This window comes from Nelumbo lutea, chromosome 1 (genome assembly GCF_056320005.1).
Source record: "Nelumbo lutea isolate HS-2025 chromosome 1, American lotus-T2T, whole genome shotgun sequence".
NCBI classification, from domain to species: Eukaryota; Viridiplantae; Streptophyta; class Magnoliopsida; order Proteales; family Nelumbonaceae; genus Nelumbo; species Nelumbo lutea.
This window is the reverse complement of record NC_142684.1, coordinates 15,413,955-15,438,652: the sequence shown is the minus strand read 5'-3', so window position 1 is coordinate 15,438,652 and position 24,698 is coordinate 15,413,955. Positions and strand designations below refer to the sequence as shown.

Genomic DNA, 24,698 nt, shown 5'->3' with positions numbered 1-24,698 from the left:
TTCACCTACCAAAAGAAACAAATGAGCAATAACAGCAAAAGTGATAGAAAATGAAAAAGGCAGACGAAAATCTGACTTACCACCATTGCATGTGTTACGGCGCGGCAGGCGACCTGGTTCAAAGGAAGATCGGTCCACGCCGCGATCTCCTCGGGGAAAGTAGCTTCCCTACTCTTCTGAAGAGTGTAGTTCAGCGTCAACATGCTCCTGAACTCCCCTTGAGCTCCCGAACCCGAGGGCCCAGCCCGCGTATGAGCGGACCCAAAGTGAGTAGGAGCACTGAAGTATGCAGGAACGCTTGTATAAGTGGTCTCACCGTAAGGCGCCCCGACAGCTTCATGCATCGGTGGAGTCACCTCGGGCTCCCTGGGCAGATCCTCCGACGTGTGGCCTGGAACTTGAGGCTCCTCATACGGGGGCAGCTCGGTACGAGTTCGCTTGGCGACCCGCTTCCTCCTCTTCATGCCTTGGAACAAATGCCCCCCACGAGTTCTCTCCGCATCCATCACACCTACAGAAACGAGTTCGACATCAGAAAAAATGAAGGAACAAAGCAAGCAGGAAACCGCAGAAGAAACCTACCCGAACTCAGGCCGACCGCAATAAGCTTGGCCTCCGCTAAGTACTGATGACACTTTAAACCTTGTCGTGCCCACTGCCGGAGGCCCTTCACCGTCTCTTTGTCGAGAGTAACACCTGAGTCAGGAGTGGCCTCACCCCACCCGGTCTGAAAGGGCCATCCTCGTGCACTTTGCACACCGAAGTAGTCCCGCTTCCACGCCGGGACCTTATTAGGAAGATCGTGCAGAAGCTTAAAGCCCGGACGACGAGAAAGGTAATACATCCGTCTTCCCCCAGGAAGAGAACCCGCCTGTCTCTTGAGCATCAAGATGGAGGAGAATATCTCCAAGTCTAAAGGGAAATTCTGCTCACAAAAAAATGGAGACTGTCCACACCAGGTTCCGAATAGAGTTCGGATGAAGCTGGCCAATGGTGACACCGAAGTGGTTTATGACTTCAACGAGAAGAGGGTGGAAAGGAAGTCACAACCCCGCAGCGAGCTGCTCTTGAAAAATCACGATCTCATCAGGACCGTGTTCCCAAGGAAAGCTACCCGATGGAATGAAATATGTATACCCCCCAGGCAGATTGTAAGACATAAGTATAGATTGAAGCCCCTCGGGCATCATGGTCGAGGGACCAAACCTGTCTAGCATCCGACCTCGATGAGAGGTAGACGCCAAACTGCCCAAAGCGGCTCGGCCTACTGGTTCATAGTCATCCTCGAGTTCCACCTCAGGATCACTGAGGCAGTCGGGGGATACGGCTCGGTTTGTAGAACCTACGTCAGTCCTACTTGAAGAGTCGTCTGAGCTATCAAAGCTAGACATTGAGGAAAAGAGGTCGATTCAGGAAGGTACTCACTGGAAGAAAGTTTTGAAGGCTCCGGAGACAGGAACAAACCAAAAAACCTTGGAGGCTATGTAACCAGCCTAGACGCGAGCTGAAAAAACTTGGACGCGAGCTGAAAAGTTGGACACGAGCTCAATAGGCAAATTGCAGAAGTGACAAATCGACTGGGGTCCCCCACTATTTATAGCTACAGTAACCAAGAACCGACCGTGCAGATCAAAGATGATCCGACGGCCCACATTCGTGCTGACCGCACGTCCCCTGAGGTCGAGACGTGATTGGCGCACGTCTTTCCGAAAAGAGCAAAACGTCAGTGCACATCTTTTTGAAACCGACGTCGCGCTGACGCACGTCTTTCTGAAACTGATCGCACCGCACGTCTCCTTGACAACCGCCAGTGCACGTCCGGTAGTGGCGCGCTTTTTTCAAATTTAAATGACCCGCTGTCACATCCCAGCGACGTGAATTTTTGAAATTTAAAATGCGCGTTGTCACCACCATCAACATTTATGAGCAGTAGGCACGTTTCCCGCCTTCTCGGAACCGAAGAACCCTGGAAAAGGCAACTCGCGCAGTCAAGATTCGAAGGATGGGACAAATCCACTTACCACCTCGCAAAACTCCCCGCACCAGGGCAAGACCTTTGGCGCGAGGAGTGGGGAGCAATTGATGAAGGAAGATTTGGCCCGACCTCACAGTTATGCGACACGTGGCAAAAGCAATAGCTCGGCACAAAAGCAAGCCTAAGGCGTTTACACCAAGGGGAGAAACCAGTGGACCGAACTCCCTACTAGGGGCCCGAACTCACCCTTGGCCCCAAACCGGAAAGTAATCCAAACTGGCCTACCTTGCAACAGTTCGGGACATACCTCGCCGAATTGACCTACCTTGTAACAGTTCGGGATATACCTCGCCGAACTGGTCTACCTTGTAATAGTTCGGGATATACCTCGCCGAACTGACCTTGTAACAGTTCAGGATACACCTCGTCGAACTGGCCTGCCTTGTAACAGCTCGGGATACACCTCGCCGAACTGGCCTACCTTGTAACAGCTCGGGATACCCCTCGCCGAACTGACCTGCCCTATACATACCTCCAAACTCAAGACTTCGCCTCGCTCACCACTCCACATCACCTTCAGGGCACCAAAACCAAACAAATCGTACTATGCCTGACACTGAGGAAGTCCGTACCCGAGGGCGCCGCACCTGACTGACTTGGGATCTGACGCTTGACAGCCGCACTCTAAACGACCACCTGCCACCGCCACCTGACACCGCCATCTCCAGTTAGAGAGACGGTTAGGCAGTGACGCTTCTGTCCTAGCAGAAAAGACGACGGCCGAATTGACAGACGCAAGGGTAATCATACCCAACATGACAAGGAGCTCGGAGCGAGTGCGCGAAGTGATTATAAGAGCCCCCTGACAAGGGCCTTTGAGAGATTACTGACTTGAGATTCAGAGTTATCACACCGGGTTCCCCCCGAAGTTCCCTCATCTCTCCCATTTCAGGCTCCCCGACGCTCCAACTCAGAGGCGAGTTCATTGACAGCTAAGACCGGCCGAATTGCGCTCCATCAAAGCCAATCTAGGTTCCAGTGGAAATGATATGGGGAAAGGATGTGCTTTAGATTGGCCAGTCGGGCAAAGTTGTGGCTTGTGAGTTGTGGATAAGGCTTTCATATTAAGTTGGCTTTTCTTAATGAATCTCATTCTATATGGATTCAACTCCTTAAGAGAAAATATTTGAAAAATCGTGATATGTTCCCAACTTCCCATTTAGAACCTCCTCCTCAGCTTCTCCTATTTGGAAAGCTATTAGTTTGAGTCTAAGGGAGTTATTCCCTAATGTTGGTCTCCAGATTGCTGCTGCTTCATCTCTTAATGTTTGGAATTGTCCCTGGATTTTCAGTCATAATGGGTTTTGTGCTCCGATAGGTCATCCTACCTCTCAAAAGAAGGATCTAACAATTGGTGAGTTGATTTCTCCAACTCCGGCGTGGGATCTTCATAAACATAATCAGCATTTTGGTTCACGGGTGGTGGAGTTAATTGTAAGTACCTTTATCTTTAGAAATCAGAATTCAGACATATTCATCTGGCTTCCATCCCCTAGCGGGAAGCTTAATTCTCTGTTAGAAGTTTTTATGATCAGGTATGGATAGACTCAAATGTTAGTTTAGATCCTGACTTGTTACATTTAATCAAACTCATTTGGCAACTGAAAAATCCTTCTAAGTTTAACCTATTTATGAGGAATCAGTATGGTTCCTTTTCCCAATTCCTAAAGGACGACATACATTTTAATGACGGACCTTCAGTCTAGTATTAGAAATGAAATGTTAAGTTGGTTAGCTGTAGCTTTATATGTTGTTTGGAAAAGCCTGAAATGACCTGTTGTTTCAAAATGCTCGAAGTATTGCTAACTAGATCTATTTTGAATGCTGTTTCAAGATCCTCTTTCTTCAACTCTGGCAGTCTAACCTGTGTTGTTCCTTCTTTATCTGATTTTGATGTTGTTATGAAATGTGATGGTGGTGTTGGCTCCTAAGTCCTAACGATGTGGTTACGTGTGGTATTTGTGTTTTCAGCCCTGTTAAGTCTTTTCTTATGGCTGCAGGTAGTAGAAAACAACTCGGGGGGTACTCGGTGCTAGCTCAACTTTTTGCAGTTTATTGTGCTCTTTTGATGGGGGCATTCTAACAATTGGAGACGTCTCTTTGATTCTTTTGGATGCAAAAAATGCAGTTACATTTTTTGAAAATAGGTTTCCATCTCTTCCTTGGGAATTTGTGTGGTTAGAATTAGATGACTGTATTTGTTCCCTGTTTCTCCTTGGTTAAATTTTGCTTTGTATCCGGAACTGTTTCTCCTTAATAACTAAGTTTTCGTAACTTAAATATTTTTTTTTTAATAAAAGTTCAAAACTATCACACCTTAGAGTAATTGATATGAAGGGCAAATTTAGAAAATCAATCAATTTCAAAAAATTGCACATACCTTTTCAGGTTGGAGGTGAGGCCCTTATATAAGTGGGGCTGCCGTGAACTTCATGAAATGCGTTTGGGATTTCCGGGTAAGCGGGTAGTATTTATCTAGTTGCGTCCTAAACGAGCGGGGTGATAATCGGCTCTTTCGACATAGCGTTGTGATCCTAGGAAAGTTGGAGACGATAACCCGCTTAAAGAGGAGGTCACCTGACAGATCGCTAACTAAACTCAGGTTAGGTTGATAGAAGTGGGTTACTCTCATGCCAACTTGATGTCTTGCCAGGGCTAGGGTAATTCGGTGGAAGTAGGTCGCCCCTTACCGACCTGAGGTCCCGCCTAACTGTAGTGTCAAGGTTGCTAATGTAGTCGTGGTGTCCAAAGTGGTCTATTTACAAGGTAACAAGGTGTCACCCAGCTGTTTTGCGATACCACGTGTCATGCATGATGTCATTGAAGTACCAAGTTACCCCTCATCACCGTGTGACTCTTTTTTCATTCATTTGGTTTTAATTTTCAAAAAGAACAAAAAAAATCAAATTCATGTTTATTAAATACTGACTGGTTCAATCTTTTAGTGGGTGGTGGGCATACTGCCTTGCATGTGACCCCACCGCTTAGCTAAGGAGGTTGTGGCCGAGTCCAAACCTTCGTTTACTGGTTTTCGTATTGTAGAAATTCAAAATCATTTAAAATTAAATAAAAATGGCAGTTTTGACTGCCCAATGAAAGACGTATTCAGTGGGAAATCTTCTTAAATCAAGAAACTCTCCAAGAGACAAATTGGTTGATTTGAATCTGTAAACTCATTGATGAACTTGAGAAGTGAGAGAACCCAGATCAAAGAACCGATAACGTTCCTGATATTTGGTATCAATTTGAACAGGTTTGTATCACCCAAGAATTATAAATGTTGTTAAAGAACTTGGGGATGATAAATGTGTGTGATTGTAGAGTCTTGACAAATAATTCATGGGGTGGATTATTGTGATGGAAATAGATCACTGGGAACTCATCAAACCATTAGTTGTAGACTTGTAGGTAATTATCATTTCAGATTTTCAAACGCTGCATATCTATTGAAGTGATAGGAGGGACAAAATAGGATTTTTAATAATTTTAAATGAGTTTATATGTGATGTTTCATTGATTGAGAGTATGTTTTAGCCAATTTACTCAATGTATATTTAAGTCTTTTATCCAAAAAATAAGTTAGGAGGCTATCTCACTTCTTCCTTATCAAAAGATCTAGCCTTCCTAGCAATTGCATGGGTCACCCTATTAAAAGATCTTTTAACATAACAAAAAGAGCCATCCTCTGCAGCCTCTTAGAAGAATGAAAATAGTAATATTAACAAAGCATTTGCAGCCAACGAAGAGTCCGAGTCCGAGAAGATAGTAATATTAACAAAATTAAACAACAATCCAACAGCACTGCTTCATGGAAGGCTTTCAACTCCAGGAACCCAAGGGTCCTCCCAAATCTTAACTCTGCAACCATTACCTATCTTCCAAATCAGACCATGGATGAGGAAATATCTATCTTCGAAGAAGCTATGCCAACCCAATGGATTGCTCCCTAAACTAGCAGAGAAGTCTGAATTATGAAAGCATTTTGCGTGCTGAAACAACTTGAACCCAGAGAGACTCCTTAGTAAGAAGGCGCCAAGCTAGTTTGGCTAATATAGCAAGGTTAAAGATGTTCAAGTCTCTAAAACCCAAGCCCCCTTGCTTTTTACTATTACACAATCTAGACCAACCGATCCATCTCAACTTCCTTTCATCCGCTTTCTAACCCCAGAAAAAAAAAATGCATTCTGCTGCAGAGAGGAAAGCACTTAGTGGGGAATTATATAATGACTAAGAACAATATAGAAGGGCCATCTTCCAACTTTTTAGGTTGGCTGATGATCTATCAATAACTTCTTGTACGAGGTCTGCTTTCTTCTCTCCATCTGAATGCGCAGGAATTTACTAATGTGATGAGAATTAATCCTTAGAATTTTCACCATCGTTCTTTTAAAATAACCCGGTATATTCCTACTAAAATAAAGTTCGGATTTATGGTAATTCATAACCTGACTAGAAGCTTCACCAAGTGCTGGAGGATGTTCTTCAGACCGATGCAACTGTCCGCAGTGGCCTTTATAAATAATACTATATCATTGGCAAACAGTAGGTGGGTAATTGCTGGAGCATTCCTGTTGATTTTCACCCCTTTGAATCACGCATTGAGAAGTTACTATGTTTACACTATTATTAAAAATAGGAATAAGATTATGGAATACTTTAGCTTCTAGTTTCTGGGTCAGTGGTTCAACTGTCCAATTTGAGTGGGTTAAACTAGTAAGATATAAAATATAATGCAACTTTTTATTTTGACAGTTAGATTAGGATTAGGTTAAAGTCCACTGCATGGTTTTGAAAACCGGACCAAACAAAAAATATCGGAAACGGTCAGGTAACCAGTTCCACTTTACCCTAAAACTGCTTTTTGGCTAAAAACCTTTGATTTAGTCAATGACCCACTGACCTAGGTGGTTGGACAACCGTTTTGGCCTTTTTTTATTCTTGTTTTTTAAGTCAGAATGGGTTGTTCGTGTAAATCAGACGGTTAAACCATTTGACTCAAGAATTGGTCCCCATAATGGGTGCCTCTTTGATCCGGCTTTAAAAACCTTGGTCCACCATATATATACATTATTATAAGATGGGAGTGTGAAACTTTGGAATGAGGTAGATGGTTAAAGCTAATAAGTGTGAAAAAAGAAAGAGAAGAAGAAGAAGAAGAAACCGCCACCAGTGGCTATCTCCCTATTCATCATCACCGCCAATACTGCTTCCCTCTCCTTACATCTCTCTCAAATCCCAAATCATTTGCTTCATTTGTATCTTTAGATTTCTAATATAACATTGGTGTTTAATTTCTCATCTCTTGCATCGATTTTTTTAATTTCTTTGTTAGAATTGTTTTTTATTTTTTGTTGTTACAACTTAAAAAGAATGACCCTAAAAAGAATCACATAAATGAGAAAACTCAAAATCAAAATGGAAAAATTAAAAACCCTAAATAATTATGGCCATTCGGAATAACTGAACATGATTATGAGAGTTGAAGGTTTCTTTCTTCAATTTTTTATTTTCTAATTTGTATTTTAAAATAAATAAAAATTTCAGAATTAGTTTGAAAGCAACTCGAGAACCGTTAACAAGGTCAAAAATTTTAATGGTTAAACTACCCAAGTCAATGATTCTCTGAACATTTCAACGTTTTTTTTTTTTTTTTTGTAAAATAGTGGTTTAGGGCCAAAATGGAACCAGTGATCTGACTGTTCCCATGCGAAACAATCTGACCATTCAGTCTGGTCTGGTTTTTAAAACAATGAATAAAATACTTATTTTTTAATTTATTCCCTATTTAATTATGTAAGATTTAAATTGTAAATTGAACTACTACAAAAAGAAGAGTCCTACCAAGCAAGTAGGTCTATCAATGATATTTGAAAACTTTACAATTTGATTTGATTATCACATATTTGGGTGAAGTGTTTATGTAATCGGATTTGGATTTTGCAATCTGCATTTGATTAATATTAAAAAGCAATATATATATAAATAATACATAAAGTTTATAAAAAATTTTGGATAAATTATTACTATAATTATCATCATCTAGAATTGCCATATACAAAGTATGTGCATACTTACTAATATGTTATAAAAAGCTTTGGGCAAGGAGATTCCAACCTAAATGTTTAGGTTAGGAGGCAACAAGCGTTTACTTGTTATCATAATATAACTTCTAGATTTTAACTTATATTTTCTCTTCCACATTTGCCACTGCTAGGTGTGTCCTAGTAGTTCATATTTCACATAAACCATTAAAGTATGTGTTTTCTATGTTTATATATTTTATTTCTAGTGATATAAGACTTGGATTTCAGTTTTCCTAACATATTTATGTATATCCTAATTTTTTTAATATATGCAAATTGTATCTCTTAAAATTGTTTTAATACTCTTTGCATTTCAGATACTTCGACCTTGCTCATCCAAATTGTATTCCTTTCCACTGACCCAACCATACCTCAAGTCCAATTTAGATGCGTCCCAATACCAAAAGCGAGATTAGGCCTACTCCAACCTAACCCTATAATATTATTACTTTGTGGGCAATTTCTTTCATTTACTAAAGGCTGTGATAGGTCTATCTCAGGGAAAATTCTCAAGGAACTTTATAAACAATCCAATCTTGTGAGGGGGTCTTTGGGCACATCCTATCTTTTTGAAGGAGCATACCCCTTGATTGACCCTTGTCATTAGTCCAACCTAAACATACCCTTAGGGATATGCCTCATTTATTAAGAACAGGAATCTATCCAACTCTATTTTTGTTTTGAAAGGAACAATTTCTTTTATAAGCAATCAAGGATAGCTGGATTTACATCTCAAAATATGAGGAGAAAGCCAAAAAATGGGAGAATTGCAAATTAGTACCCTCTACTTTGGGCCTAATCTCACTTTGGTCTCCAAATTTTAAACATGTCAATCCAGTACTTAAACTTTCAAAAATGTGCCAATTTATTTCCTGCCATTAGCGTCAGTTATTTCTATCACATGATGACATGTGAAACTTAAAACTTTTGAAAATATCAAAATTACTCTTTGACACCGTTCATCATCTTCTTCCTTAAGGATTAAGATTGAACCAAAGCAATAGATTGGTTTTAGACAAAGCTTTTCTCTATCGTCTTCTAAAAGATTTGGGCATTTGGATGATTAATAAAAAAAAATTAGATGACACTGAAAGGGCATTTGCATCTTCTCACATGCCACTTAACGACGGTTAACAATTTTATACTAAATTGACACATTTTGGAAGTTTGGATGTTGGCAGGTTTTGAAATTCGGCCTGGACCAAAATATGACTAGGCCCAAAAAGTACTGGGTACTGATATGCAATTTTCCCAAAAAGAAATACAATGACTTTATACCTAGAAGAAGAAAAAGGAAGGAAACACTAAAATATATAAGTTAGATCTCTCTACTATCACATTTCTTTTTCCTCCTTTATTTGACATGCATTGCAAATTGAAGCTACTGATTATAAAGGTACTCCGGTTAATGCTTTGTACAGTCAGTGGGCATGAAGGACACCTTCCTATATATAATATCATAGCCAACCAAAAAGTTGATTTGAGCCAAATTTCCAAAGATGGAAAACTGAGAAGGGAGCATGGCCAAGCACACAACATCATCTGCTATCCTAACAAAAGTGTTTACTGCCTTCAACTCGACATCTGCACCTGTAAAGTGAGCAGTGATGGTGGGTACCTTGATATCAGTCCTAGTCCTAAAACATAATTTGAGATCTTTATGAGGGTCGGGAACAGGTTCAAGATCTATTTCATCCTTCACTGCTGATTCCAATTCATTAAACAACTCTTCTGGGAGAAACGTCAAGGTTGTTCCAGAGTCAATAATAATGTTACAACTTTCCTTAGTCTTACCAGACTTGGCCGAAGGATGCTTGCTATATGTCAACTTCTTGTCTCCAACACTAAAACCTTCTAGTGCGAGGTAATAGAAGGATTCATCCTCTCCCCAAACCAAAGGAGTTGAGACTACACCTTTGCCTGAAACAACAGCCCTGCGACCAAAACTCAGTGTGCTCGAGGCGTTCTCTTTGGACATCGGCACCAAGCAGTATGAAAATTTGTCATCAGCTAATGAACCCAACTGAGAAATCAATGACAGCGAGCCCCTGCCAAGGCCAACCACACCGGTTTCTTGTTCACCGAAGGAGCCATGACTGTAGTGTGAGCATCCAAACACCATTTTTGGGAGGGCAACAGACCTCCCATTAGTAGATGCCATGCTGAATGTATCTGCAGCAACGTTTCCTTTAGTCATTGACCCATCTCCATAAGTATACCAGTACTCACAGAGATTTCCTTTCCTGCTACAGAACCTACTTTCTAGGTATTTACAGGGCTTTGACTTGCATGGAAGGTTCCTGTAAGTAGAAGAATTTTTAGGATCAAAGAGAGGACGTTTTTGCTTGTAACAGTGGGCACAAGGCTTGCACTGTGTCCATATGAGATCACTACCAGTATCAGCAATGGCTAGGACTTGTGAAGGAGGAGTACCCACTAACAGTTTCATGAGATACTCTCCACTTTCCTCGTTGGGAATCAAAACTGATCGGACTGTCCCCGGAGAGAGCTTGGGTTGCTTGAATCGGTTGACACGGGTTATTGACCGATGAAAAGCATTCTGCATTCTCTGAGAAGGAGATTCAGAATGATTGTAAAATGGAGAGAGAGATGAATCACGGTGGATGAGATTGATACTGAAACCACCATGGCTGGCTTCTATTAGAGAATAGCTTGAGAGGTAAATAGAGAAAAACAAAATCAAAATATGCAAGGGTGATACAGTGAGATTATTGGTTGCCATGACACGAGTCACCGTAGCACTCAGAGAGAGAAAGAGAGAGATGAGAAGGTAGAATAAATACTATTTAGTGTGTAGAAAGCCCTTAGGGTTCATAAGTTAAAGGGAAACATGGAGGTGGTGAAGAGAGGTTGGGCAATAGTGTGGCAAAAAATGTTTAATTTCCTTTCTCTTAGGGGCCGTTTGATAACGGTTGAAGTTGCTGAATTGAAAGACTTATTGCTTTGCTTTGTCTTTCAGTTGCAACCTCCTTAAAAATCTAATTCACCAAAAGATAAAGCAATAAGTTTTACAGTTCATCATCTTCGGCTGCTAGTGATTGATAGAATGGATTTTATTTATTTATTTGATAACTTAGAATGAATTCATTAAGGCTAAGTCTTTGTTTGATAGAAAATAAAATAGAAACAGAAAGTTGAGGAACCAAAAATAAGAACTTTCCTTCTAAATTTTTGTCTCTCTTATTTCCTATATCAAATCAAGCATAGCCTAAGCTTAGAAGCATTCCTAATTTATTGCATAGATTTTCTTGTGGGGAACCATATTTGTATCCCGCTGTAAACGTGAAGTATTATACGGTGCCATGAAAGCACAGAATTCCCTACCAAAAATAAAAGCAAATATTTAATGGTGAGATTATGACTATCCCGCTATACATGGAAAGTATTAATTATTTAAAAAAGTTGGACTTTTGGAAGAAAACATATCTCATTTACAAGTATTAAGTATTGGGTGTCATGAAAGTATTAATTATTGGGTGTCATGAAAGTATTAGTGATTGGGTGTGAAGAAAGCCCATACTTAATTTGGGGGCTATAAATCGTCTCAATTAAGGGTGGATTTTAATATTCAAGCTTGACTTAAAAAAAAAACAAAAACAAAATTTGAAGGTCAAACTCGATTCAAATTAGAGATTTGAGCTTGAATTCAACTTAATTTAAAAGTTTGTAAGTTTAATTTTAATTCACCTTAAAATAGATTGAACTAACTTTTATAAAAATAAGACATATATATATATATATAAGCTTCACTAGACTCATGAATCTTACGAGTCGAGTTTGAATAACTTGTAAAATATTCGATTCTTATCCACCCTTACGTCTGATTAATCAAATTTAATAGGATGAAACTTAAAGGTGACAATTTTTCACCCAATCCGCCCAACCTGCCCAATTACTTGGTGGGTTGTGTGGTCAACCCATCACCCAACTCACCCACTTAAATGGGTTGGATTGTGGATAACCGTTGGGTTAACCATTACAAACATAAGTATTAATTCCTTAGCCTTTTTTTATTTTCTTTATTTGAATTAATTAATTTATAAATAATGCATTAATTTTCTATTAATTGTTGATTAAATTTAGTTTTGTCTTGAATCAACACACTTCACCCAACATAAATCCAAATCAATTTCACCCATGTCCGGTTCAATTCAATGAAATCTGACCCGATCCAACATATATCGATCCAGGTCAACTCAAAATTGAAATAGACCTCAAACGAGATGGCTCGGTATCGCTTGCTTTGCCTGGTTGGGTCGTCCGATCCAACCATTATTCACACAACCTGGCCTGACACAACCTGATTCGGGTCGACCCAAATCCGAAGCGGGTCAGACCAGGTGAAGTCCAGACTCTAAACCACCCCACTTGCTTTGCCCAGTTCGAATCATCGGTTTGGCTCGTATCCATACAATCCAACCTGAATCTGGCCCAGGTCAACAATGCTAGCTGACCTAGATCCTTTGGAGCCTCTGACCTCGTCCGACCAAAGTGAACCGATACAGCCGGGCTTGGCCTGACAGAGCTGAACCGGCCTAGTCGAGTGTGGACCCAACCGGTCTGTTCGGTTTTGGTCCAACCGGTTCGAATCGCTTTAGTCGGGACCTGGTCCAGATCTAAATGGTTCAACCACTCTTGATATGATTAGCTCAAAGACAAGCCAATTAAATAGTTCAAATTGGTCTAACCAGTTTGAACCTAAGTGGTTCCTCAATTCCGAAGCCCGGACATAGTTAAATGGCTTTGTTGCTTGTGTAAAAATAATCCATATAATATGGTTTGAACTTTCACCACTTGTGTAAATAGCAACTACTATTACTACTAAGCTATGACCAACTTATTTATTATGATGGAGTTAGATTTTAGTTTTAAGTACATAAATATAAGATTAATGGGTTTGGATGAATTGGATTGGGTTAAAGCGGGTTTGGGTTGAACCCAACCCATTTAATTTTACATAATTAGGTCATTAACGGGTTGGTGGATTAAATGAGTTGGATTGAAACTCAACCCAAACCAAATCCAACCCAACCCAAATCATTTGCCACCACTAATGAAACTTGAGAGGGTTGACCTAGATTTGGAACCAAAACCGAATACTTTCACCAAAAAAAAACTTGGACCAAGACTGAACCCAAACCCAATACCATTTGGGCTGGGCTCAGACTTTTATCGCGATCAGGCCTCAGTGAGTTGGTCATGTTTTGAAGCCTCTGAGGGGTCACATATTGGCTTCCTTTTGTTGATGTAACATGTTTGGAGTAGATTGGTAGAACGCAAGATGGGTCAACGGAAACTCAAAAAATGCCCCTCAGACATACAAATGCATCTGTGTGTGTGAAGTTCGTCAGAATTTTTTAGTGCAAAATTAAAGCTGAATGACCAAGGAATCTTCCACTTAAAGAGTCGGTTCCCTAAATGGTTCTTCACATTCCTACCTGGGCCGTTAGATAACGGCTGAAATTGCTGGACTGAATGATTTAGTTATTTTTCTTCTAAATTCTAATTGATAAAAATAATTAAATAATAAAATTTCCAAGAATATAATGGCCAATCCAATTTCAATTTCAACTATTAAGGAATTCACAATCTTTTTAAAATCTTATTCACTAAAAGACAAAGCAATAAAATTTTCAGTTCAGCATCTTCAACCGTTATCAAAAAACAGTATTTTAAGTGCCAAATTTGAGTTCAAAATCCCTTGCCACATGGTCTTTTTTATTTTTCTTTTTTGAGATCCCTCAGTTTGATTCCATTCAACAGCCCAGGTGTAGATTTCATTGTTTGGACTTACAAAATGAGTGGTGTAGAATTCAGAAATGTGGAATTTTGAGTTCTTTTTATGCATTTTTTGATGAATTTTAAGTACTCTGCATCGAACTACAAATAGCATCCATTTGTTGTATGTTGATTAAGTCACAAATTTAAATATTATAAAAGTTATTTTTAAGTCATTCATGATATATAATATTAGATTCATTTTTTATTTTAAAAATTATTAATCATATTCAATATCTAAATGTCTGATCTAAATCTTATGGATAAATTTGACTGTCTTTCAGAAATAAACTATTTAATGAAAGATATCATACCTAAAAAACCAATGATCGATCAAAGTGGTATTCATTCAAATTCACTTGGATTTCTGTTTGTTAAGTGTTTTGAGATATCAAAGCATTTTAGTATCCTAGAGAATCTAGATTAATTAGTAGTATGAATGAGCTCATGGAACTTTTATTTTTGATTAAAATATCATTATTTTTGAATTTGATCGCTCTTTGATTATGAAGATAAAAATCGTAATTTGAACTACTAATTTTTACTTCATTCAATTCCCTCTCATTTTTTTTAAGTCTTATATTGAAGGTATAAACTCTCATTCTCTCTCATTAAATCCTATATTTGATATATAGTTTTTCTGATCACCAATAAATTCTAGTAATTAGATCTATATCCAATACTTTTAACGATGTAAAATTCATGTTTTTTTTTTCAAATTAACCCAAAAATGAAACCGTTCTTTGATCAAGATAAAGGGTAAGCAATTCAGCCATCTAGTTTAAATGGACCAACCGATGATATCAATTAAATAATAAAACTTTTAAAACAAAAATTGAATATAAAAGTAAAAAAATTGTAAAAAAAACTAGTTACATCTCTAATACTTTATATTAATCCTATTAAAGAAAAATAATAAGAGTGATAAACAATAATTTTTACCCTATATATAATGGGATATTGCATAAATGATGATGATAATGATAAATATGAACTTTTTATTGATGATGAAAATGAAATAAAAATTTAAAACCAACTCAAACATAAATTTATTTTACTATTTGTTGGTGATCCTAACAGTTTAGACTTTGGATATGAACAAAACTTTTATAAAAAAAATTGAATACACGTTTTATTATTATCATAATCATCATCAATTTACTAGTCGTTAACGGAGGTGGGTGATATGTCTCCCGATGCTTCAGTTTAAGAACAAACACCACATGAATGGGAAAGATATCTCTGTTTCCCCAAACTGTCTCAGTGCGCTCCCCAATTTAGAAAGAGCCACCTGGGCTGGGCCAGGTGTCTCAGGCCGAGCCTTACGCATAAGTATGACTTGGGCCCAAAACCTAAATGGACTTGGACAATGTTAATCGACCTCCAAATCGTCCCATCTACGAGTCTCCCTCCATGTTTTTCCAAGGATTGCCATTCTCTGCGGTGGAAAAGGTACGCGATACCCCTGCGAGAAGAGTCCGAACGGTCAGAAATTCAATGGCGAAAAATGCCAGAGTCGTAGTAGCCGTTGATACCTATTACAATAGCACGTCTGACGTCCCTGTGACCTATTTAAAAGGTACAACACTAAAACGGCTAAATTACTCAGCACTCTCTCTCTCTCTCTCTCTCTGAGTTCTCCACTTCTGCTTCTTCTACCTGCCATGGCCGACTTCTCGTTTCTCTCTGACAGTGATGATTCCGCAGTTGAGAACATAATTTCTCGAGCAAAGGACCTCGTTGTTCTCGAACAAGTCGCAGCCATCAACTGCTCTGGTATTTCAGACTCTGTTTTGCCCACCGAGCTCGAGACCAGGTTCCGCAATCTCAAATCGTTTCCGGGAGCGAAGCCCAAGCTCAAAACATCTTCCAATCCAGAAAAGAGACACTTACCTCCAAGTTCAAATCGATGCAAGAGGGAACCCACGTCGCCCTCAGATGAAAAGAGACCCACGTCGCCCTCAGATGAAAAGAGACCCACGTCGCCCTCAGATGAAAAGAGTGATCATGATCTCCAGTCTCGATCTCCTCTTCACGACTCATCCAAGTTCGATGCCGGAAAGGAGTTGAAGAGCTCAAGCGAAGATAAAAAATTCCCAAGTCCGCTTCCTGGTCAGGAAGATGTGATTTCTACTCCTGTAAAATCGAAAGATAGAAAGGATTCAAACCCCAGATTAAGAATTACTGGGTATGTTTCTTCTCCTTCATCTTCATCCGATTCGTCACTGGAAGCTTCTTCACCGCCTCGACAAACCTGCTGCTTTTGGTATTCCCCGAAAAGGGTACCCAGGAAAAAGGGAAAGGAGAACCGGGTGACAGGTCTCAGTATTGACACTCCAGAATGGGAAAAGAATGACCAGGACTTAACTAAGTCTTCTCTGAAACACCAGAGGAGGAAGCTAAAGAAGGCATTAGGAGAGGAGGAAGAGATAAACAGAGAAGTTGAAAAGGTGTTGAGATGGGCAAAGAAGGCTTCAGCTAGAATGGAGGTTTCTACTGTTGAAGATTTATTGAGTGACGATGAAATATTTAAGTGACTGTGGTTGATGGTGCTTTAGCCTAAAGGGTTCATTATAACTAGACAGAAGTTGTCCCTGGAAGCAGAAGTTCAGGATTAGTACAGGTTGTTATAGTCTCAATTATTTCCTCTGTTATTTTTCCTTTCCCTATTTAGTGTTATCTACTATAGAAGGTATATACTTCATGAATGAATTTGGAAATGTGATTCTGAGACCTCAAATACAATGTATCCTGACAGTTTTACAACTCAAATTGCTTCATATTTAGCTTGGCTGTTGTCTCGCTTAATTAATTGCTATATTTTTTATTTGTCTGAGATCTTTCCACTTTTTAACACCTTTCCTGCCATTAGAGTTTGGATCATGATGTCTAATTATTTAGAATGATTTTATGGGGATTGGAACTGTAAACTGGCTGTCTTTCTCTTTATTTTTAATTTTTTTCTTTTTCTAATGAGGAAAGAACTACGTTTTCTTATCAGTTTCCTCTTCATGCCAGGATTTATAATTCTAAATTGGTACGTTTCTACAACAAATAATTGAAAGATCAAATTTTGTAGTGATTGGAAGCAAAGTCATTGGTTCTTTATCTCTTTTTCTTGATTATGGATTGTCTTCTTCTGTTTCTGCTTTTAAGGCAAAAAAGTTTCTTTCTTTTGTTCTTGTTCCTTTTAAGACTTGCCATCGCAAAGAGAATTTGAAGTATGACATAAAAGAGATTTCAGAGACTTCTTTTTAGTTGATTTGATCCTTACTGGGAGAAAGCTAAAACTCGACGCATCATGTGAGTGAGATCAAGTTAAAAACAAATGAAGAGAATTTTTTTCTGCATTTTCTCTTCCCTGGAAACAAGTTCAAGCTCAATACATGAAGAGTGTTAAAAGGAACTGCCCCTGAATTCTGGAGGTTGTAGTAGAATGAGTGTTTTTGTTTTTTTTGGATATGCAGGGAAAAGGTTTGAATGATTACCTATTGAGAGGTCATTGTTTGGTGCAATGGTAAAATTCAGGCTCACAAGTCAAAAGCATGAGAATACAGGTTTGAGATCAAGTGCAAGCCACTTTGTGCAAAATATACCAAAGTTTAGGTCTGTATTGAATCCACCTATCCTAAGATCGCAGATAGCCAGTACCAACATTGAGCAATGACCCTTTTTTAGGCTGATTTTTTTGTTCAATCAGTAAAGTAACTCCACGGAAGGTGAAAAGGTTTCTGTTTACAAACCATTTAATGCCTAAAACACATGCTTCCAAGTCTTTTGTAATGCAGGAAGGCTTTTAAATATATCAAAAGGAAAGAGAGAAAAAGATCAAATTTCTCAACCTAACTACATTGATAGAGCACATATTTAGTGGGTAGATAATGGATATATTGTCCTTCCCACATTGATATTCCCTTTAACTAGAAAAAGTAGCCTGGCTAGTGTAGGCTTCCATTTTTATTGATGTACAACAAGCCTTTTACTATCACCGGTCTACAAATTATGCCAAGACAAGAAACCAAAAAAATGATTTTCCATGAATCAAAAATCTCAAGAGATATTTTATTCATTATGAGAGGGGGACTGGCCATAAACCTCTCAGAAATACAGTCAGGCACGACATTCATGATAAAATACAACACCAGCACGTCAGTTAGTTACCGAGTTAATGGATTAGTGATTGCACCAGCCTAGTCAGTTACCGAATTTAATGTTAGTGGATTAGTGATTGCACCAGCATGTTAGTCAGTTACCGAATTTAATGTTAGTGGATTAGTAATTGCACCAGCCTGTTAGTTAGTTACTGAATTAAGTGCTAGTGGATTAGTGGATCAGTGAAGTTGTTAGTTAGTTGCCGAGTCAAATGTTAGTGGGTTAAGTTGTTTTAATTGTCCTATTCTTTAGGAATTAGTTCAGTTAGTGGTGATCCTCATGTATGACTATATGAGGCAAACAAGTTCATCATTATTGTATCCAGTTTTCAAATTAAAAATAGCTTGGTTGTTGTTTATTTTATTGTGTGCTTTCTTCTCTGTTTTGTGAGATTCTTCGTGAGTGTCTCTAGTTACCTTCCTCTGCTGTGTTTCACTGATTTCATCAATTTGGTATCAGAGCCAGGTTGGTCATGGATATCATATTTGGTGAGCCTTTTCTCTTGACAAGATGAACGGTCTTCAAGTCATTGGCGTTATAAAAAAGCTCAACAATCAGAACTACAATACTTGATCTACATGTATGATGTCCTACATGCAAGGCCAAGATTTGTGGAAGGTTGTCAACGGAAATGAAGTTATGCAACCGGAGGCAGACGATGCAAATGGTACATTGCGGAAGTGGAAGATAAAAGTGGGCAAGGCAATGTTCGCTTTAAAAACTACAGTCGAAGAAGATGTACTAGAACACATCCGGGATGCCAAAACTCCCAAAGAAGCTTGGGATATGCTCGCCATGCTGTTCTCAAAGAAGAATGATACAAGGCTTCAACTTTTAGAGAGCGAACATTTGTTGTTAGCACAACGTGACATGCCGATCGCTCAGTACTTTCACAAGGTGAAGTCACTATGCCACGAAATTTCCAAGTTGGATCCAAAAGCTCCAATCGGGGAAACTAGGATGAAAAGAATAATTATCCCTGGTTTGAGGCCCGAATACAGGGGCTTTGTTGCTGTAGTACAGGGATGGCAAAATCAACCATCACTTATTGAGTTCGAAAATTTGCTTGCTGGACAAGAAGCACTAGCTAAGCAAATGGGAGGAATCTCGCTAAAGGGTGAGGAGGAAGAGCTCTATGTTAATAAAAGCAGGAGGAACTCCAAGCAGCATACATTTGGAGGGTCTAAGAAGAATGATGACAAGGCAAGAAGTCATCAAGGCAAAGGAAGTGCTTGTACAGGGGGAGCGTCGAAAAATCATGGCAATAACAGAAAATTTGAAGGAAAGTGCTACAATTGCGGGAAGAAGGGTCACATGGCGAAAACTTATTGGTCGAAGAAAAAGTCGGTCAAGCAAAGAAGAGTGGGATGCTGAGGCATTATTTGCAGCAGAAGAGGAGTTAGCTCTTACAGCAACTACATCTGAACATATTGACTATGAGAAAGATTGGATCATCGACTCGAGAGTACAAGGGAAGCCGAGTTGTGGTGACAGCCAACAACTCAAAGTTACCAACAGCTCACATCGGTAATATGGCAGTTTCTCCCCAAAATAGTGCTAATAACGTGCAACTTCAAAATGTTTATCATGTTCCAGGTATGAAGAAAAATCTGCTTTCAGTATCACAATTAACATCTTCTGGCCATTTTGTTCTATTTGGTTTGCAAGATGTCAAGGTTTATCGCGACCTTGAGGTTATAGAAGAGCCGGTGATGAAGGGGTGAAGATTAGAATCAGTTTATGTGATGATGAAAAGATCAATGCTGAAAGGTGAGACAAGACGAGAAAAAATGAGACGGCTGACTTATGGCACATGCGGTTAAGTCACGTTAGCTATTCCAAGCTAAGTGTGATGATGAAAAGATCAATGCTGAAAAGTCTTCCCCAACTTGAAGTAAATATAGGCACAGTCTGCGCAAGGTGCTAGTATGGTAAAGCGCATCAGTTGTCGTATGAAGAGTCAAAATTTAAAGCGAAGTAGAACCATTAGAGTTAATACACTCTAATGTGTTTGGACCCGTCAAGCAAGACTCTATTGGTGGGATGAAGTACATGGTGACCTTTGTTGATGATTTCTCAAGGTATGTGTGGGTTTACTTCATGAGACAAAAATCTGAAACTTTCTCAAAGTTTAATGAGTTCAGGAAAGTGGCAGAAGCAGAAATTGGCAAAAGAGTTTGTTGTCTACGCATCGACAACGAAGGAGAGTATACCTCAGGCGAGTTCAACAATTTTCTTCGGGAGCACTGAATACACCATCAGTTCATGTGTCCTAACACTCCACAACAAAACGGAGTAGTAGAAAGGAAGAACAGGCACTTGGCAGAAATATGTCAAAGTATGCTTCATGCGAAGAATATTCCAAGACAATACAGCTTTCGTAATCAACAAGCTTCCTCAACAAAGGTTATGCTTTCTTTCACCTTTTGAAAAGTTGTGGAGTGTAAAGCCTACAATTAGCTATTTTTTAGTTTTTGGCTATATTTGCTGTGTTTTTGTACCTGACTATTTACGTAGCAAGATGGACAAGAAAGTTGTTAAGTGCATTTTTGTAGGATATGACAATCAAAGAAAAGGATGGAGGTGTTGTGATCCTACAACTAGAAAGTGCTACATGTCTCGAGATGTAGTCCTCAGAAAAGGAGATGCTACCAGACTCAAATATTATTAAAGATGAGCTACAATCTACTCAAATCCAGTTGAGTTTAGGCAAATCTGAAGATGCAGATGATGGTGACAATGTCCAGGAAGATGTAGCTCAAAGTGCTTGGCAAATTGAAGTTTATGATCGATTAGGCAAAGAAGGTGAACCTATTGAAGCAGAAGCACCAACTTCTCTCTAAAATTCTACAAGAGCCAGAAAGCCAAATCCCAAATATGCCAACGCCGCTATAATAGAAGAAGCAGTTGCAAAAGAACCAGAGACATTTGAGGAAGCATTTTAGAATCCAGAGTGGAATAAAGCTATGGATGAGGAGATCGTTGCAATAGAACGAAATCAGACTTGGGAGCTCGTGCCAAAACATAAAGATGTGAAGCCTATCTCTTGCAAGTGGGTGTATAAGGAGCTCGGGGGTTCTCTCAACAATATGGACTAGACTATGATGAAACGTTTAGTCCAGTTGCAAAACTTACGACTGTACGAGTTCTACTTGCACTTGCAGCTAACAAAGATTGGAACTTGTGGCTGTTAGATGTGAAGAATGCATTCCTGCATGGGGAGTTGGATCGGGAGATCTACATGGTTCAACTGATGGGCTTTCAGAGTCAAGATCATCTTGAATACGTGTGTAAACTACGGAAGACGCTTTATGGGTTAAAGCAAGCACCGAGAGCTTGGTATGGTAAGATTGCTGAATTTCTGACTCACTGTGGTTATTCGGTGGCACCTACAAATTCTAGCTTGTTTTTCAAAGCTAGTGGTAGGAAGGTAGCTATTGTGCTAGTATATATGGATGATTTAATTATAACAACAGATTGTGAAGAAGAAATTCTCCAAACAAAGGAGAATTTATCAATTCGGTTTCAGATGAAAGAACTTGGTCAGCTCAAGCACTTTCTTGGTCTAGAGATTGATCGTGTTCAAGGAGGAATATTCTCTGTCAACAAAAGTACTCCAGAGATTTATTGAAGAAGTTTGGAATGCTTGAGTGCAAACCAATTTCGACTCCAATAGAGCCAAATGCCAAAATGTGTGCCCATGAAGGGAGAGATCTAAAAGATGTGACGATGTATCGACAGTCGGTGGGTAGTTTGATCTATTTAACTTTAACCAGACCTAATGTTTCTTATGTAGTTGATATGATGAGCCACATGCAAAATCCAAAGAAGTCTCACTTTGAAGCAGTTCGACGAATTTTAAGATATGTGAAGAGTATGCCTAGCTATGGTGTTCTGTATAAGAAATGTGAGAATTGGAAACTAGCTGGTTATTGTGACGCGGACTATGCAGGTGATCATGATACCCGACACTCAACTACTAGGTATGCCTTTATGCTTGGGTCTGGAGTAATTTCTTGGTGTAGTAAAAGGCAGCCAACTGTATCACTGTCAACAACAAAAACAGAATATCGAGCTGCAGCAATGGCAGCTCAAGAGTGCATTTGGCTTATACAATTGTTAAAGGACTTGTGTCAACCAACAGATTATGCAGTTACTTTGTATTGCGACAATCAGTCGGCAATATGTTTGGCGAAGAATCCAATCTTTCATGCAAGAACTAAACATGTGGAGGTGCACCATCACTTTATCAAGGAAAAAAATCTGCAAGAAGGAATTGTATTAGAACATGTTAAGACAGAAAACCAAGTTGCAGATTTGTTCACAAAAGGCTTAGGTGGCAACAAGTTTGAAAGTTTCTGCAAGCAACTCGGGATAATAGAAAGAATCAAAGCTGGTGTTGAGAGGGAGTGATAAAATACAACACCAACACGTCAATTAGTTACCAAGTTAATGGATTAGTGATTGCACCAGCCTAGTCAGTTACCGAATTTAATGTTAGTGGATTAGTGATTGCACCAGCATGTTAGCCAATTACCGAATTTAATGTTAGTAGATTAGTAATTGCACCAGCCCGTTAGTTAGTTACCGAATTAAGTGTTAGTGGATTAGTGGATCAGTGAAGTTGTTAGTTAGTTGCCAAGTCAAATGTTAGTGGGTTAAGTTGTTTTAATTGTCCTATTCTTTAGGAGTTAGTTGAGTTAGTGGTGATCCTCATGTATGCCTATATAAGGCAAACGAGTTCATTGATTATTGTATCCAGTTTCCAAATTAAAAATAGCCTGGTTGCTGTTTATTTTATTGTGTGCTTTCTTCTCTGTTTTGTGAGATTCTTCGTGTCTCTAGTTACCTTCCTCTGCTGTGTTTCACTGATTTCATCAATTCATCCAAATGGAATTCTCTAGAAGAGATAAGAGCATGAGTTATCTCATTTGTATCAAACCTTTAATGATTGCCTGGTCTCAGGTCAAGTTGTTCCAGCAGCGGAACTATGATCAGCACATCTCCATGGATGGTTGTACTGCTTCCCAATTGCTAGTTATAGATCTTTCCCAAGGCAGAAACTTCTACCACCTTGTCATTGTCTATAATTTGTGGTGCTTGTTTTGTGTTTGCCAGCTTTCTATGATCAGACTACAAGAAAAGTTGCTTTATCTGGAAGTCAAGTATCATCAGTCTTTTAAAAGTTCCAGTACAGACCATCAACAGTCGGCCGCTAAACAAGTGACAGATATATGTTCCATCAAACAGTCCACTGCTAGTGCCTCTCCAATCTCAGTCCACTGCTGATACCTCTCCAATCTCTATATTTTAACCCACAATTTTTCCCATTTATGTGAAGTTATCCCACCCCTGTGACAAAAATTCTAAGCCTTGGAAACAAACCCTTCACTCTACTCTTGTGCCTTATCCCAAAGTTTATCTCTTTGATGGCAAATTCCAATCCTCCCTGTCGATGGACAATGTTAGTATCAACCTCAGAAAATTGGTTCGAAAAGGCCTAAGGCTTGAGAAGCCCCTACTAGTGGCCAACAACAATGACTTCAAGAAGCAACAAGATGCATGGAAGGGTCAACAAAATTGCTGGCAAAAACCATAAAGTTGAATGGGTTTGAATCTGGATTGTGTAAGTGCAGAGCTTCAGAAGGGGGGGGGGGGTTAAGTTTCTCTTTCCTGCTAAGGATGAAGTTAAAGGAGGAGATTGAACTTTGGAAGTCTGAACTTTGGAAGGGCCTTGAATTTCAAGGTTTGATCCACCACACTCTCTAAACAGGTATATTTAGGGTTTGCATTTTTTGAAAAAAATATCTTGAAAGTTCAAAAAGTTATTTCTAAAAGATAGGGGGCCACTCCTTCACTCTTCCTCATCTTTTGGATTTGTTCTTTGAAAAGCACTGTCACAGGTTTTACGAATCATTTAAGACTTCTAGCTAAATAGAGTGGGCTTTGTAATGGAGTTTGTAGAAATTCAAATTGGAGCTCAGAGTTGACTATAGTTTCAGAAGATACAGAAGAAGACATTGAATCCACTCCTCTCTTTGAGGTTTGCCAATTGAGCAGTTTATATTAGCCTTTCTATTTCCTATTATCTTAATTTGCAAGATGGCATTTTTGGCATCTGAATATGCAAACTGTTTGCCAGGTTTCAGTTGAACTTGACGCAAATCTCTCTTTTTTTTTCTGCAAATTGCTTGCAATTGGGAAGATGAGAGCAGCATGCTGGGGTGAAAGGAAAAGGTCTCTCTAGTAATTTTTCACAACTTGTTTCTCTTTTAGCTTTGCTCTCATAGTCAGTATACCAAGGCCACATAACTGATTTGTCATCTTGGATTTGATTCTTTTGAATGCCTAGGTGACAAGGTGCCCCATTGGAGGGATGCCTCACTTAAGTGCCTAGGTGACAAGGCACCCCCAAGTCACCACTTTAGGAATGCTTGGCACTTTATAATTCTTGTACTTATTTATGAAGATTATTGATAATTACTAGTGAAATATGGTGTCTGGTTTCTATGGAACCTAGGGAATTACCCTGGGCAGGTGCCTAGGCACCCCCATACTGAGATGATTGACTTATAATTTCTTTTTAAATTAAACCTTCTATTGTAATGAAGTTGCTTCCACCAGTGATC

At 39.2% G+C, this 24,698-nt stretch overlaps 1 protein-coding gene and 1 pseudogene across 7 annotated transcripts; one reads left to right on the top strand and one right to left on the bottom strand.

The window, feature by feature from the left end:
- Nucleotides 1-9,523: 9,523 nt before the first annotated feature.
- LOC148873662 (aspartic proteinase CDR1 pseudogene) lies at nucleotides 9,524-10,861 on the bottom strand (annotated as a pseudogene).
- Nucleotides 10,862-15,516: 4,655 nt separating this feature from the next.
- LOC148873661 (vitellogenin-2 protein) lies at nucleotides 15,517-24,698 on the top strand. 7 transcript variants are annotated; one of them, XM_088964600.1, is made up of 5 exons: nucleotides 15,517-16,540; nucleotides 23,188-23,842; nucleotides 24,034-24,112; nucleotides 24,212-24,306; nucleotides 24,422-24,698. In XM_088964600.1, exon 1 carries the CDS (start codon nucleotides 15,582-15,584, stop codon nucleotides 16,452-16,454), a length of 873 nt encoding a protein of 290 aa, XP_088820726.1. In that variant the 5' UTR covers nucleotides 15,517-15,581; the 3' UTR covers nucleotides 16,455-16,540; nucleotides 23,188-23,842; nucleotides 24,034-24,112; nucleotides 24,212-24,306; nucleotides 24,422-24,698. The 7 variants fall into 7 exon arrangements, with proteins under 7 accessions (XP_088820726.1, XP_088820723.1, XP_088820724.1 ...); XM_088964597.1 differs by having other exon boundaries at nucleotides 24,212-24,698; XM_088964598.1 differs by having other exon boundaries at nucleotides 24,027-24,112; nucleotides 24,212-24,698.

What these genes read in the sequence shown, in the direction of transcription:
- LOC148873661 (XM_088964600.1), top strand. Translation starts at nt 15,582, where the DNA reads ATGGCCGACTTCTCGTTTCTCTCTGACAGTGATGATTCCGCAGTTGAG.